Here is a 17098-nt window from a genome sequence, read left to right as displayed (position 1 = left end):
GACCTGTCCTCAGCTGAGAGGGACCTGCTCTCACCGAGAGGCACTGTCTGGTTCCATGAATGGGTGGTGATGGTTCCCACATGGGCCTCTGGGCGCTGCCTCAGACATCTCTAGGGAGAATCAGGTCCCTATAGAGGGAACTCTGCATTTAAAATGATCTCTATTGTCCCATCATGACCCAGTTCAGCCACACAGAATTCCCTGTGCCCCATCAGTTATCATTTTAATCCACAAGATAGGGCCAAAGTAGCCCAGAGAATGTCCCTGACAGCCGCATTAAGGCTCTCAGGCCAGAGACGGAGCCCGAGCAGAGGATTCCATTTGTTGGTCCTGCACTGACAAGTTCCGTCAAAGGGTCTGGGGCCTGCAGGGACCCAGCCTCCACTCAACCATGTGGACCATCCCAGCATGTACTGCTGTCCCTGCTCCAAGTCTGGCAACACAGCTGTCAGACTTTCCTGCCACCGAGAGGAGGCATCCTCATCTCTTTATCATGAGGGGGGAACACGTGGCCTGGGGTCTCCACAGAGAGCTCCCAGCAGGCACAGGGACTTCAGGAAGGCCCTGGATTCCTGAGCCCTGGGCCATTCTTCCCTCTTTCACCCTGGCCCTGCCCCGGGGAACAATGGGGGAGGGGTATTGAGGTTGGGCAGGCCAGGGCTCCACCTGCCCCCCTTGCCTTCTCTGGCCCTGGAGTCTCCCAGGGGCCTCTACCAGCTGGCCCTCACGCACAATTGTAGATCATCACCTCCACAGGATCGGTCCTAAGCAGACCATGTCTCCCGCAGCCACCAAAGGAAGTACATTTTCTCCCAGGCCACCTGGGGCCCCACTCTGGATGTCTTCCTTGTGGGCAGTTTATATCCCAGCAGGACACCCCTGCAGCTCCACCCTGCAAGACTCCACCCTCGTCTCCAAGGCAAGAGGTGCCCTTCAACTCTCACACACCAGCTGAGGCCCTGGAAACAGTTTGACAACTCTTCCCAGGAAGCTCTGGGAAGGCCCACAACTCTGTCCCATGAGGCTCCTGGGTTTGCTTGCTGTTGTTTCAGAGTTTTTTATTTATTTTTAGTTCAAATTTATCAGATTCAAATTCAGTAAAGAAGTTTTGATGAACACAAAAGGTTAAAATTAGGGGTTTAGATGACAATCACATGACCCTCAGTAGCCAATTTACCTGTGCAATTTCTTATTGGTTGCATAGTGTTGAGATTTTCTTGATCAGGATGTTTAATTTTGGAGATTTCATCCCTCTCTGACCCAGACATAACTTGGGTTCTTATCATTGCCTATCTGGCCAGATGAGATTCTGGCACAACCTTTTTCCTCTGATGAGAAAAGGAGTGGCTTCTTAAAAGAGTGTGAAAAATAAACATTATTCAATCAAGTTGGCAGGAGGCAAAGCAGGGAGGGTTGGGCACAGGCTGGACATGGGGTAGAGCCTAGGCTGAGGCCAGCAACCTCAAGAACAAAGCCCAGTGCCCCCAGGCTCTCTTGAAGACCCCCTCACCCCAACCCCCCCACTGAACATGCAGTCCCTGGAAACCTTTCACACAGTGAAGACTGCCCCTGAAATTTTCCCCTCTGAGGGGCTGGGGATAGACACTGGGGAGGAAATGCTGAGTCACATGGGCCCCACAGCTCCTTCCACACAAAACTCTACTGGGGGCCTGTTAAATATCCCAAGTGACAGGTCTCCCAGATCTGGGATGGGGCCGTGTCTGGCTGGTGACTGTTTTAACAAGAACTCGGGTGATTCTCATCCTCAGGAAGTTAGGAAGCACTGGGTTGGTAAGGCAGAACTGTCTGCCTATATGGTCCTTACAGAGGAATTGTGCCCGCCCCCTCACTTGATTAGACTTTGTGCAAGCCATTGGATAGGGAAGACCTCACCATCTTGGGGACCCCTGAGCAGGGACATCACAATTTATATAGTCTTATAATTACCTTCTGAAATCACTTGCTTTCAGCCTGAAGAACTTTAGTATTTCTGATAATGTAGGTCATCTAGGAACAAATCCAATCTTTTTACCTGAGAATGTTTTATGCCTCCACTTTTGAAAGATAGCTTTGCTGGATATAAAGTCTTAGTTGAGGTGCTTTTTTTTTCTCTGAGTTCTTTGAGTATGTTATCCCCCTGCCTTCTGGCTTCCATTATTGCTGGTAAGAATTCAGCTGTCGATTTACTGGAGTTCTCTTGCAAGTGATAAGTTGTTTCTCTCTTGCTAGACCCAGGCATCTCCGAGTGACACCCCTGCTTTAGGAGCTGAACACTCCTAAAGTGGAGTGGGGGGCAGTAGCCAGAGGTCTTCTCAGTCTGCATCTCCTGGAATGGCACCACCAACTTATGAGCTGGACAAGGTCAGTCAGAGCCCCTGTATTCTTGGTGACACTTCATCCAAGGTAGAGGCTGCATTCCATGAGTAGAGGCTGGATGGAAGAGATCTTCTGAGATCAGTCTTGGTTGAGATAACAGATTCTTGGTTTTTTTACTGAACTTTCATGTAAAGATGTTTTTCATTTGCTGTATGCCTTTAGCACCACTTCCAAAGGCTTTAAGTGGTCGGCTTTTTAACAGTGATTTTCACCTGTTATTCTGAATAGCATGTTCACAGAGCTTCTCAGGCTGTCGTGCCAGAAACTGATCTTTCCCTACTTTTTAATGTAAAGTAAGTGCTAAACACTGCTCATCTTTGAACTTGTGCTGCACTGTCAGCATGCAACAACAGCTGATAGGGGCCTTCATTCTCCTGCTCTCCATCTGCAGCCTATGGCAGCATCTGGATGTACCCACCTGGAAGCCCAGCTCACTGTTGCTGGGAGTGGCAATGCATCTCCCCTCAAAGCTTCATCTGGTCCCTCATTATCCTTTTTCAACTTCTGCTTTTAAGCAGTATCTGTAATGATCATTCATTTGGCCTTTTCAGTCACTTGGAGAGTCTGGGGAATGAGGTACCCTATACTTAACTGGCACTTAGAATTAGTAATAACCTCTCAGTTTCTCACTTTGCACTGCCCTTGGAAAACTCCACAAGGTCCTTCCTAAACATTTCACAGACTCATGTAAATAGGTTCCCTCATTAAACTCTGAAAGACAGAGCTGGATGCAGAAAACCGGGGCAGTGAGCACCCAGAGCTTCAAGCCTGGCATGAACTCTTACCCCCACTCCACCTATAGGAAGGAAACCTGAGGCAGGAATTGTAACTGCAGATGTGCACACACACATCTGGGAGGAGGTTCACTGCAGCACTGTTGAAAGAACTATGATGGACAACAGCAATTGAGCAAAAGCTACCTTTAGTCATGACACACCTGTACAGTCATTAAAACATGTAGAAGAATATATGTAACAGATTAAAAAGTCTGTAATTTATTAGGTACAAAAGCTGATTATAAAAGTATATGATTCTAATTTTGTAAAATATTTTAAAAGGAAAAAAATCCCCAAGAGGATTTACGTCAAATACTAATGCTGCTATATTACTCAGAGGTAGGATTATAGATTTTCTTCTTTACACTTTAATGTGCTTTGTAGATTTTATGCTGTAAGCATAAATGTTTTTATAGTCAGAAAAAAGTAATGCACAATAAAATCCATCCTATTTGGTATCATTTAAAAAACCTTTTCACACATTTCAAAATGCAGAATTACAAAATCAATAACTTTTATTAACATTATGATATAAAAAATTTTAGTGTGATATACAGAATTCCCAGAGAGTAATCTTAAAACATTTTAATGTGCTTCTTAAAGTCTTAATTTACAAGACACCTTGTTTTACTGACACTGACCTTTCAATACAAAAATTTTACAATATTTGCTACAAAACTACAACATTAATATTAGGGTTAGGTAGTTCTTTCCCCTGCCGGCCATTCTATTATAAGGAATATTTGTTATCTGTATGTCAAACAATAAGTTACACAGACTATGTACATAATTACAATAGATATTACAATTTCAGTATGTTGGAACATAACTAACTGCAGTCCACCACAACAGGCAAACAGAGCTACAATGCACCTGCTATTGGTAGCCAAATAAGAGTAAAATGTGAGAGTTAGCCTATTTAGCCAGACCTATTTGGTGGAGAATTTTAAATGGTAGAGAATTAATAACAGCTTTGTTAGGCACTGATTCAGGCTAATTCCAGAAAAACCTGGTTGTTTCTATGAAGCATGCATGATCCATAAACTTTCCCATCCACAGTTCCCCCCAAAACCCAACAACTTCATAACATACTCTTTATTAGCTATATAAAAATACTCTATGTCTTAGATTTGAGCTTCACTTCAAATTCTTAGAAGTTTCTAAAGGATTTTATATTCTCTTTGATTTAGGTTTACTATAATATCACTCCGTTTAGTCATAACTGAATATGGTTTGGCCAAATTTAATAGGCATACAACTCAAAATGTAAAAGCCAGGTTGAGGGTAACCAGGCCCACCTTCATCATGGAGTAAGGCTCTCCCCAGAGCTAAACTGCACTGAGGATGTGAAAACCTCAGACACTGTCATCAATGCTTCCAAATCTGTTAATTTGGGATGAAAATAACTTCCATGTATTGAGAAGAATTTACATTGTGATGTTATGAAAACAAGCATTTAACTAAACAGCATTAAGTTACAAACCTAGGAAAGTGGTTTAAAACTAAATGCTGGTTTATCTTTCCGAAACAGAGTATCTACCTTGACAGCCCCAAATGCACTTACAGAACATTAGTGACAATGTGTGCAGACAATAGGGCACACCTGTTTCAATAAACTGGGAGAGAGGAAGCACCTTGTAACTAGAGTGCCTGGTTTCAGGCCCAAGAGCCAGGGTAGGAGGAGTGGGCAGGTCTTGCTGCCCTTCCCATCAGCCTCTTTGGGCTCTGTTCCTCCCTGTGAATCAGTTGTACTGGGGCCTCAAGTCCTTACTAGCTTAAATTCTACATATAAACTTGTCATTTGAAGTGGGAATAAATAATTGAATTTTTTAAATCAAGAACTATATTTTTAGTCTAAAAAGTGCAAACTTGCAATACAGTAGAGAACAAATTGCACACCTGCAATTCCTCATGATACCCATGGCCAGGCCTTTCGTTTCCTTTCCCAGTCACCCTAACTGTTAAAATACTGACATTTATGTTTTTGTAAATGTCCTTGAAGATTAAAATATTCCTTCAAATATTCAGGAAGTGGCTTCTCAAATAAGATTTGGGGAACTTTGAGACGAATCTCTAAAAGTAGGGCAAGGGGTGCAGTATTTCGTGATGACTTCAGTCCTTTGTCCTGGTGGCTACAGACACACTGCAGTGTCTTCACATGTTCTAACACCTTCACATGGTTCCAACCCCTAGAAGCCTCACATTGGACAGAACCCTGGAGCTGGTGAGAGGTGCTCACATGTTGTAGGCAACATAGATTGGATCCAGCTGGTCAGCCAGGAAGCCATCACGCAAGTGCATGCGTTGCTTCTCACCCCGAGAGTTGATGGGGATCACGCCTGGGTCGACAATGACCACCACACCGACAACCAGGTGATGCTCCTCCAGCACCACATTTGTCACTAGGGCCACTAGGTCCAGTGCGTCCTGCTCCAGCCCGTCCAGCTCCACCACCACAACCAGCAGGTTGGTCCAGGTGAACACGGCACTGCAGGGAGAAGACAGATGGCATCACAGGGCATGGACATCAGCTTCTGAGGACCAACAGATACATGGGAAATGATGCCAAACAGAGGAGAGTAAAAATACAAGTATATTTATTGACACTGCGCTGCTGCTGAACATCGTTCACAATTGAAAGGCTAGGCTACATGTGCCATCTAGGACTATCTATTCTAATGAAAGTTCTTGCTAAAAATTAGAAGCATTTGCCAAAACCGGTTTGGCTCAGTGGATAGAGCGTTGGCCTGAGGACTGAAGGGTCCCAGGTTCGATTCCGGTCAAGGGCATGTACCTGGGTTGCAGGCACATCCCCAGTGGGAGATGTGCAGGAGGCAGCTGATCGATGTTTCTCTCTCATCGACGTTTCTAGCTCTCTGTCTCTCTCCCTTCCTCTCTGTAAAAAATCAATAAAATATATTTTAAAAAAAAATTAGAAGCATTCATTATTTGATGTTGAAAGCTGAGCCTCTCCCAATGCAAGCTCCCTACAAAGTGAAGAAATTACGAATCACAACCATTTAAATGAGAAAATTCACATTAAAAGCAGAAACCCCAGGAAAACTGTGGAGACCTCACACTTTGCCTGTTCATTCAGGGTCAAACGCTTGGTTTAAAACTGACTAGGAAAAAAGGAAAGCCCAAGCAAAACCAAAGGGCTGCACAAGGGGTCTCTGGTGTGTGTTTCCCAGAGCAGGTCTGGAGAGCCCAGGGCCAGCTCTGGGAGAGGAGGCTTTGCCAGCATGTGCCTGTAATTGGGGTCTGCTAGAAACGTGACCAGGCAGATGGCCCTCAGTCCCTGGCTCTGCCCCAGATGAGGGCCTGGGAGGGACTTGCCCTCCTCTGGGTTCTTACCACTCGGCGATGCTCCTGTGTGCTCGGATCACAGACGTCTCGATGTCGATGGGGTGGTACCGCATGCCTCTCAGCTCCAGTGTTTCATCCAGAGACCCAACCACATAGAGTGCGTCATGTCGCTCTATGAAGGGCACGGTTTGCACACCTCAGAAAGGCACAGTGCAATCTGGGCACCCTCCACACATCTGTGTCAGCCTGAGTCGGGCTCTCTGGAACAGGGAGCTCACTATTCCAACATCACTTAAAACCAAGCTTCCAAATGGGTGAGGTGTGCAGCAGAGCCTGATAAAGGTGCTGTCCATCCCCTTGATTCCAAAGAATTACGTCAATGTGTGAATATATATTTAAAAATAATATTTACTACTTCTGGAAACAAAACAGCATCTACAGGGGCTACCAAAAGTTCTGACTTGATTTGGCTGGCCTGCTGGGGCCTAAGGACTTTGCAGTTATGACGGGTCGTGTGTGGGGAGGGTGCTACCCACAGATGGTGAAACATGCAGGTGGCTCTGCCTAGGGCTCTGCCTGGGGGAGGACTTGACAGCATTACCAACAACCCCACAAATTCAGCAGAGGCCGAGGGTCCAAGAACAGTAAGGACGGTCACAAAGGGAAAAATAGTAATTTTCAGAGAACACCACTGCCAGAGCTCATCCTTTACCCCACACCCAAAGATACAAGCTCCTTGCAAGGGGTGTGGTGAGTCAGCAGGAATCCCTGAGATGCTGCACCTGCCTGTCAGGCTCACAAGCTGCAGCAGCAGACCCTGTGGGCTGTGGACAGAGCCCCTCACCCCCAACAGTGCTGACACGGGGTCACCATAACCCCTCACCTCCACTGGCATCAGTGAGCTCCGTTCTCCGAAGGAAGCCCAAGTAGCCAGTCCTTGCCCAAATGGTCTGGGTGTCTCCAAAGCTCAGTCGGGCACTGAAGTGGTCAGCATGAAGTGCTTCCTCTCCATGGACAGTGTAGTAGCCTGTGGCATTGTGGGGGCTGCTAACCCAGATCTGTGGGGCCCAAAGGACAAGAATGAGCTGAGCACAGGTTATCATGAGACATCCACTCGTCAAGAAAACTTAAAACACTGCAAAAAGGCAGGGCATTTTCAGTGTCGCTTATCCTGTGAACTAAGTTAAAACTGTAGGTACAGAAAGCAAACAAGTAACTTTCTCTCCTTCAAATGGAGCGTTCCTCTCCAGGACTCTGTGATGTAGATGCGCTCACAGGGTGACTCCCACTCCTCACATCAAACTACTGTTGTCAATGAGGACGGGGAGTGATGTACAGGTCTACATGGGCAAGCGTGATGGAGTGAGGCTCACTGAGTGGGCAAACCCTGCACCAGACTTACCTGTATATGTGTGAGTTTATATACATCCATATACTCTCGGGTGCACACATGCTAGCAGTACCCAGTGTATTGGGGCCCCTTGGGGTGTCCTTCTAAATACAGAGCCCATCCAGGACCCACAGTCACCTCCCCAGATCAAGCACCTGGCTCTAGATGTCCCCACAAGGCAGCATCCTAAGAAGAGACAGGGAAGCTGACAGGGGCTTATGCCACAAGAGGTGAGGCCCAGGTTAGCACAGACCCTCCATGACCATCTTGGGGGCACCATGTTACCCTAACAGGCTTCGGTCCAGTGGCCAGAAGGGAGGCCCCACACCAACCCCACCCAACCCTGGGACTGGCACATCTTCCCATTAGGACATCGAGCAACCCCTGGGAGTCCCCCAGGCTCACTCACACCCTCGTCTCAGTTAGACTGAGACTGGGCAGTGTCTGTATGACTGTCCTTGAGTGCCATCTACCAGGACCCTGGAGGTTGTCCACACCAGAGACCCTGATGCCAGGACATAGGTTCCATGGCATGTCCTTAGGGCCTGGAACTAGGAAGATAAGACCATTCCCATCATAACAGAACCAACGTGGGCACTCAGGCTGTGACCTGCACTCTCCCTGCCACCCTGGCCTCCGGTAGTAAGTCCCACCTGTCTTGTTACACTGGATACATATGCATAAATGCCCATATGTCAATACAATGATTCTTGCACAGCCTGTGTGTGTCCAGGGGACGTGTCCTCAGGAGTAGAGGACCCCGCCTCCCATCTCAGTGCCTGTGCCGTGCCAGCCCCTCCTTCAGGGCTGTGGCTCCTGGCTTGGTGCAGGAACTGTGTTTTAAGACACAGCCGCTTTCTCCATGTTGCGGGTTCCTTTGTGGCTTCTAGGGTCTCCAAGTACCTACAAAACTCCAGGTTTCCCTCTGCTGGTAGGGAACCTGGAGTGGAGACTCATCCCATGGGTTCACGAAATCCTACCCAAGTACTGGGTACAGGAGCACAAATGTGCCTGGGGAAAGGACCAAAGAGCTTGGCAGATGGAAAGAGGCGGAGGAGCAGCTCCTGGGGCGCATGAGGCTCCAGAACCCAACCCCCAGCCTCACCTCTCCCAGATGGGAGTCTCCAAGGGGCCCTTTGGTCTCAGTGTGTGCGATGATGACTTTCACTCCAGGGAGGATCTGGAAGGAAAACCGTGCCCATGTCAAAGACAACACAAGACTCCAGACTCAATGACATTAAAACCAACAGCCCTCAGAAGCTAATCCAAACAACACAATGTGTACATGTAAGTGATCAGATTTAAAGCCAACCCAAATTTGAACAGAAATAAGACTTTAATTGATAAAAATATATGTGAATCTTAACAAAATGACCCTAGTTCCTAAGAATGGACCTTATTTTGGATGTTGTGAGAGGCAGAGAGGGTCTATATAAGCATCTTTTCTACTTGGGATCTTTCAACAAGGCCACTCGAGGACTGCCTGCCTCTTGTGGGGCACACAAGTGCAGAGGCCACCCAGTCCCACCGCTCAGCTGCGCCCCAGCCCAGCCATGCAAGGACTCTGTCCATGGGTTTCATCAAGCCTCCTAGTTCTGGGCTGGAACTCTAACCTTGAAGAACCCTTCCTGCCCATGACTCAGAGTCAGTCCAACTACTGGTCACCTGCTCTGTGTCGACTCAGACAGATGGAGGCACCAGCTCATACCCAGGAGCCACGGAAAACATTCCAGGGCAGGTGCCTCAAATCAGGGAACCCCCCACACCTGGTCCTGGGGAGACTTCACTGGGCTCAGGTCAGACCATGTGGCTGCTCCAGGCACGGTGACCTGTTCTGTGTCCTGTTTCCTCACATACAAAATGATGATGACATTGAGGTCCCCCAGGCAGGTGGGAAGGGATGAGGGGTCAGTTACAGGTAGGGCGTGAGTTTAGGCTGTTGCCTACGGTCAGTGCCAGACCCTCTTCTCCTCCCACTGTTGTTGCATCCTTGCCACACACTACCTGTGGGACAGTCCTGTTTTCCTGAATGCTGCTGAAGCCTCTGACCTCTCTCCATGGGGGCCCACCTGAACCCTAAAGCCAGAGCTTTTTCCAGAACACAAATCCCTCAGGCATAACTCATTTGAAACAATAATGCAGGGGCAATATGCTGAGCATACAAAAAGGATAAGCAAAGCTGTCCACTGAGCGTGGGCTCCAGCAATGTGCTCGGAAAGAGGAGATCATTGCCCATATTCACCACTCAGCTGGTCTCCTCCAGGTGATGCTAAAGACAGGCAGGCACATAGGAGAGTGCTTCCACAGCCTTGCACCTCCTCCTCTTCCCCCAGCTCGACTGTAGCTATGCTAGTCTCCCTGTGACGATGCACCCTCCCCAGGATGTTTGACTAGCTGAGCCCTCTGCCCTGGGTCCCTGTGGCTGCTCCTCTTCCCTAGTACATGCACACGAGCTCCTCCCCAGGCACCTTGCTGCCTCCCCAAAGGGATCTGTAGCCACAGGAGTGTGTAAGCAGTCTTACAGTCAGGTAGCCCTGTAGGCTGCATGGATTGGGAGCTTCCTGTTCCTGGCCATGCTGGGCACACAGCCCTGCCCACTATCCTGCTGTCTGCTGGCCATGGCACACCATCTTCATCACATGGCGTCATCGGGCCTCCCCTGGTTCTGAGGATGCCTATTCCCCTGGGCTCTGTCTGCTGACCCATCTCATGGTGCTCACATTTTTCACCTGGGCACCCTCAGATGGCCTCACTCCTCCCACCCCCATCCCTCCCAAGCCCTCTATGGGCTCCCAGTCTTCTGGACTGGCTTCAATGGAAAATTGCAAGATGGGTCTAGGACTCCACCCACTGCCCAAGGCCCTGGAGGGAACCACTTCCTGGCTGTCACCTGGGCCAGGGCCTGAGTTGGGTAGCTGTGCTGGTCCTTGCTCCAAGCCTGTGAAGACACTGGGCCCTGAGCCAAGGGGCCCTATGACCTGGAGCCCCAGCAATGGGAGTTCCTTCTGTGTTTCTGCACCCGCAGTCCTCCTTTCTTGGCTTTGTGCTTTTGATGTGTGTTGAACTAAGACTTAACCTAGTCCTTGTGTGTGTTTGAAGGGAGGAGGAGGCCTCCTGCGTTAGCCCAGCCCAGCCTGACCACAGCCGTCTGTGTTCATCAAGAGAAGTGCAGTTTCCACTACCTTTCCAGACTCCGTCAATGGCAGACTGTGCGGAGAACCCCGTTCTACCAAACGTACCCTAAAAATTAACAAGGGAAAATTTTCAGAATAAAATTTACTATATAGGTAATGACCTCTAAAAAGGCAACTCATAAGATAATCAGAAATTATCACTATGACAGTCAGTCTGTTGACAATGACCTATTGTAACCTTGGAACAGTGACTTCAGGTGCCCTCGACTTGCCTGGCTCACCTGGCACAACTCAGGGCAGAAGCTTGTTCTAAGTATTTGGGGGGCCGTCCCCAACCAGCTGCCCTGTCCACAGTAACCTGTCTACCTTGAACTGCAGCATGGCCACATTTGAGGGCTCAGACCAGGATCAGAGCTTCAAAGCTGAGAGGGACCCGGACCCCCAGCACACATTTATTGATGTAAAAACTAAGTCCTGTCTTAAAAGCTAAATGCAAATGTTTGGTCACTCCTATCACCCTTCCTGATCACAGGAACAACACATAAAGGGACATGGACTGAATCTGGAGGACACAGTGACGCAGAGGGAGACCCAGGTTTCCCCAGTAGAGCTTAGCCAGCCACCTGCTAGTCCAGGTGCCAGGAGGGCCAGTCAGGGCAGACCCAGCTGCACAACTTCACCAGTGGCGTTACCTGTCGTGGCGCAGCGCCCTCATGTCCACGTAGACCGTTGTGGGGTCCGGGCCAGCCGTGCCCTGGAAGAAGAGCAGCACGTCTGCATCTACACGGCACAGCCACCTAACAGCTCCTCCCGCTGCCGCCGGAAGGCAGCATCTCTGCTCTAGCAGAGAGCCTGCCCAGGGACACTGATGCCTTCCATCCAAACATTACATTGCTTGATAACATCGAGTGAAACACTAGTGACACTGAATGAACATGCCAAACTGTATGATTTTACATTTCAGTTCTCACAGCTGGTCTCTACGTTATGGTGAAAACACCATCACAGGATTTGAGGGCATTTGCATCCAGCTATCGGTCAGGCTTGGCCTCTCTCCAGCTGACCTAATTCTGCTGAGGGCTGAGCACAGCAGAGGCTCAATCAGGGTCAACAGAGTGATGTTCTCCCTTTCCTCACTTCTGACACTTGGGCCCTGACTGAAGGATGTTATTTTCTGTTTTATTAGATAAGGAACATCAAGTTAAATGGACACTCTGCTCAACATCACTCTCTGAAGATCCCAGACAACGTAACAAAAACTGCTTCATTGAGATTCAACAGCCCTTCCCTCCAGAGGCAATGCTATGAATGTTAAATTTTTTAAAAAACAGTTTTGCTTAAATTTTATTACAGAGGAATTTTTATAATATGTAAAATAATATTCAGTGTGAGCAAAGTCAGACAGCAAAAGAAACACGTATTTGTCTGAAGTTGAGGAGAAGGCCGCAGGAACTCATGGGGGAAGCACAGAGGTACCTCGAGGTCAAGGTCGTACCTGCTCAGCCAGCTTTCCCAGCCTGTTGGGCTGACAGAGGCAAAGGAGGCCAGCAGAGTGAGACAGGAGGAGACGGCCACAGGAGACAAACAGAAAGCAACAGGCCACGTGAGAAACACACGATAAGAGACAGCAAAATGCGTCACTGCATCTCAAAGGGCAAATGTGATTATCTCATTAAGACTTCTGCAATCACACATGGCATCCCACATGCCAACAGATAGAGGAGATAACCTTCAAATATCGAGTAAGGAGGACATGCCTTCATTTACAGCTGCTGACTACACACCAAGAGCCTGTTGCTCAGTCCTACTTTCTACAGCAGGAGGGGTATGAGGAGGGCACCCAGCCCACTTCTTCCTGCCACATGGCAAGGGTCTGAGGTGTGGAGTGGTAGCACAGTCTTCTCACGGTTGAGAGGACATCAGCATAAGGGGGAAAGGATGATGGTCCACAGTTGGGCCATGACAGGAGTGCTCTGAGATGAGGGCCCAGCTGAGCCAAGGCTCCAGAAACAAGAAACAGCTCTACTGGAGCCCTGCTCTGGTTCTGATGCTGCCTTTCCCTCTAACAAGTCTTTTCTATGTGGGTGAGCAGGCATTTCATATATTTTTAGAAAGAGTGAAATTGAGATACTAGTACAAAATCTGGAAAATAACCAGAGTCACCTGAAGAAGCAGTAAACAGCACTGCAGTTAGCTGTTCAATTTCTGAAACTTCATGTAAATACCTTAAGTAAAATACCTTAATGTCTCAAATATGAATTACAGGTAATACAAATTATCACAATAATGTTTCAATTTAAAATTACTAGGTGTCTTAAAACAGTATTTTTGTTTTAAAAAATTAAATGCATATTTTATCCAACTTAGTGAGATTCTTCCAGATAAGAAATAGTCACTTCAAAAATAATTTTTTTTCCAAATAAGCCTTGTTTGTGAAGAGAATATCTTTTAAAAATAGAACCCTCATAGCTTTCCAAGATAAACTGGAAATGAAACATTAAAGGCTCAGAGAATGAGAAATGGATGTAGCCGGCACAACAAGGAACAGCGACGATTAAAAAACTGTCTGTGTTGGGTGCCCGGCCCAGCCACCTTACCTGGAGGCAGATGGCCACATTGACCCTGCACCCGAACGTGGTGCTCACGGCACGTGCAGGCAGGCCCAGGTCCTTGAACAGCTTGGAGAAGGACTGTGTCAGCGCGATCCGAGGTCGCTCCTCAGCGACCACCATGCATGTGCGCACACACGACAGGTTGACCCCCTTCATCTGTGGGGAGGAGCAGGGAAAGACAGGCCCTGAACACTCCTTTCGGAAGCTCCTGAGGGGACCCATGTGTGACCTGAACTTACACCCCACCTCCTCCGCTGCGGTCTCATTCTACAGAATTCTAAGTATGGAATTGCTAGAGGGTACCCATCTGCTCCACATCCACACCAGCCAGTCCTTCAGTTCATCTGGTCATAGCTCCACAGGGCTCTCGCAGATCCTGTCCCAGGTCCTTAGGACCTGACACTTCCAAGATGCCCCCAGTGCTAGTGTCAGACCTGCCCCTTCTGCATGTTCCCCCATGCCCCCCACCCATGTACCTGCCCAAGCCAGCCCCACACGCCTGCCCACCCCATACTCATATCCTGTCACATGGGTGTGTGGATGAAGGGAGCAACTACCTACTACAGAGGTGTGGTGGGGAGTGAGTGAATAGCTCCCAGCAGGGTGGGTGCCGAGAAGAAGGGACAGAGAGCCAGCATGACTTGGTGCCTGGTAAGGCTTTTCTCTGTTTCCCCAACTGCTTGGAGCTGTGTTGGGAGTCTTTTTTTAGATTCCAATGGCCCGGTTAAGAGCCAACCTAGAAACCCCTGGTTTGGGCACTTCCTAAAAAGGGATGAGGACAGTAGGGCACAAGCAGGCCTGGGCACAGACACACTCACCCTGAGGACACCTGTCTGTGCACCCAGGCCTTTGGTGCACATCTCCATCACCGAGTAGGAGCAGAAGGTAACGCGGGCCTTGTACTGGCTCACGGCTGACAGCCACAGGGACACATTGCTCTCCAGCTCCAGCGGGGGCACCAGCACGGACTGGTGTCCAGAGTAGACACTGTGGGGCCATGAAGGGTCAAGTCAGCTTCAGCCGCTCTGCCCAGGTGTGTCATCTGCGCACCTCAGGTACCTTGCCTGCCTGCACCAAATGGGCCTGTTGTGGCTGCCTCGTTCTTTTTCCAAGGATAGAACAGGGGGACAATTCTACCTACTGTACAGAGTTTTGGTGAAAAAAAAAACTATGGGCGGAGGGGCATGAGCATAGGGAGTCCTTGTGTCCCTTCAGCACTTCATAAGGACCCAGAGTCACAGTTAGGGATAGGGTCTGGTGGCTGGGGACTCGGTGTTCTAATTCTAAAGACCTGTCGCTACTTCCTAGTATTTGATGGAATTAAGTAGTCTCTCCCTAATTACTAGTAATGGGTAATGTTTGTATTTTTAAAAAAATGTATTTTTACTCTTTTACTCAATTTCAGACCCATACTCAAACCCACTCCATCCCCAAACAAACCCACTCACAATTGTATCTTTGACTTACTGGCCTCAAAAATGCATCTTAGAATGTTAAAGTTCTAAAGAACTACATACAATTCCAATCAAGCAGGAGGGTGCAGCAACAGGAGTACCTGCACTCACCTGCACACTCTTCCTCCACTCACCTATACACTCTACCTGCACTCAACCATACCCTTTACCTGCACACTCTTCCTCCACTCACCTGCACACTCTACCTGAAAACTTATAGGCACATTCTTCCTGCATGCACCTCTGCCTGCACTAACCTGCACACTCACCTGTACTCTTTACCTCCTTACTTGCACACTTACCTGTATACTCTACCTGCACACTCACTTATAATCTTTACCTCCACTCACTTGCATCCTTTACCTCCACTCACCTGCAAACTACCTGCTCTCTCTCTCCATTCACCTGTATGCATACTGTATCTGCACACTCACCTGCACATGTACTTCCACTCACCTGCAGAGGCACCACAGGGCAAAGCCAAGGCCACAGTAGGGATCAAGGCAGATGGCGATCTGCCTCGAAGGGTACAGCTCACACTGCAGCTTTATGGAGCGGCACAAGGCACTTGTGGCTGCATGTGACATCTTAGGGGGTAAAACACAAGGTCTGTTCAGTGACGTGCAGGAGGAAAGGGATTAACAACAGTGCCTGCTGTCCACAGTGGCCAGACACATTTATCTCCTTAAAGGACGACTGGCTCACAACCCCACATAAATCAAATAATACTCAAGAAATGGCACATGAAAATACTTCTACATGAGATTTCAGGATAATAAAGAACTTTAATGAAGCACTTGGCTCCCAGTAAGGATATGGACTCATCAAAGCCACTTCTCCTCAAGGCAAGTCAGCCATAAATCTGAAAGTTCAGGTATTACCATAAAATACCGAAATATGCGTTCATCTCAGACTAACCCAGTTTTGGAGTTTACTGGTATTAAACACAAACTTTAAGGAACAACACTATTGCTTCAGGCTCTGCGTGAGAAGGGACTGTACACACCCGCACCTAACACCCCTTCTACCCACCCGTGTCAGGGGCTGAAGCAGTGGGAACTATGATCAAAGGACCCACCTTCACACCCGCTAAGATCCCTGTAGTTGACACGCTGAAGTCCAGATAGGCCAGCACATCCGGGGAGGGAGGCCTGAACACATTAGCCACCTTCTTTTTCGGTATATCATCTGTTAATGGGAGACGCCTGTTAACACTACTTCAGGCTCTCACCAGGAGAGATGAGACCATTTCTACCAGGGAGTCCTGGAGAGCATGCTCAGAACAGACATTGGGCTACAGGAAAGCAGACTGTATCTCAGTGGGAAAGCTTATTTTAACCTTCAAGGACCGGTCACATGGCATGGACCTACCAAGACAGTGCTGATGCTATGGGACAGGGACAGTGGGCGAGGTGAGTATGGAGGGGAGGACACAGGCCATAAGAGCTGCAGGAAAGTCCTCTGGTCACCAGTGAAAAGGTCAGAGGAGTGCACAGGCCACAGAATCTGGGTTGAGCCAAGATCAACAAAAACTCTGCCCAGTGAGAGCATCATGGACATGCTCCCATGCCGGTCGATGAGTATCAAGCAGGTGGTCACAGACAACACGGATCCTGACCTCCTCTCAAAGGTGGTGCCCTGGAGCACAAAGGCACATAAGAAGGATTGGGTCAAAAGGACTCCAGTCTGCTCATTGCCTGGCAGTCATGTGGCTGAGTACCTCGTCACCAAAGGAGCCTGTGCAGTGCTGCTCATTTGGGGTGTCTTGATAAGGTACAGGGATGACACTATCAGCCCTAGGCTGACCTGACGGGCCAAGGCAGAGGGACAGAGGTTTTCAGCCCTTCTCGTTGTCATGGGGTGAGGCAGCACTCACCAATAACAGGGATGAGGGATAGGTGTGTGTTGGGGCGTGCATATGCATGCACACATACTGCAGGACTGTCCATATTCCCACAACTGCTAAGTGCTTTGCAGGCATGAGGCAGTGGCATGAGCTAAAGGCCACAGGCACACAGGCCTTGGGCAAGGATCTTCGCTTCCCCCTGGC

The 17098-nt window shown here is 48.6% G+C and overlaps 1 protein-coding gene across 12 annotated transcripts in view; it reads right to left on the bottom strand.

Annotated features, from left to right (window-relative positions):
• Window positions 1-3348: 3348 nt before the first annotated feature.
• The window catches only part of DIP2A (disco interacting protein 2 homolog A), an 84946-nt gene continuing 71196 nt past the window's right edge, over window positions 3349-17098 (bottom strand). For 6 of the 12 annotated variants that reach the window (XM_059686764.1, XM_059686767.1, XM_059686771.1 and 3 more), the window contains 10 exons: window positions 16127-16236; window positions 15505-15635; window positions 14413-14581; window positions 13580-13750; window positions 11675-11736; window positions 11031-11088; window positions 8954-9028; window positions 7342-7516; window positions 6507-6630; window positions 3349-5640 (listed from right to left, as the gene is read on the bottom strand). In XM_059686764.1, the coding sequence (XP_059542747.1) occupies window positions 5388-5640; window positions 6507-6630; window positions 7342-7516; window positions 8954-9028; window positions 11031-11088; window positions 11675-11736; window positions 13580-13750; window positions 14413-14581; window positions 15505-15635; window positions 16127-16236 (1328 nt within the window). In that variant the 3' untranslated portion in view covers window positions 3349-5387. Of the gene's footprint in view, window positions 5687-6506; window positions 6631-6660; window positions 6815-7341; window positions 7517-8953; window positions 9029-11030; window positions 11089-11674; window positions 11737-11763; window positions 12508-13579; window positions 13751-14412; window positions 14582-15504; window positions 15636-16126; window positions 16237-17098 lie in introns of those variants that run through there. The other 6 variants (XM_059686768.1, XM_059686769.1, XM_059686770.1 and 3 more) reach the window with 6 other exon arrangements.

The sequence above is a fragment of the Myotis daubentonii genome, chromosome 3, assembly GCF_963259705.1.
Source record: "Myotis daubentonii chromosome 3, mMyoDau2.1, whole genome shotgun sequence".
Taxonomy (NCBI): domain Eukaryota; kingdom Metazoa; phylum Chordata; class Mammalia; order Chiroptera; family Vespertilionidae; genus Myotis; species Myotis daubentonii.
This window is presented reverse-complemented; position numbering and strand designations above follow the sequence as displayed.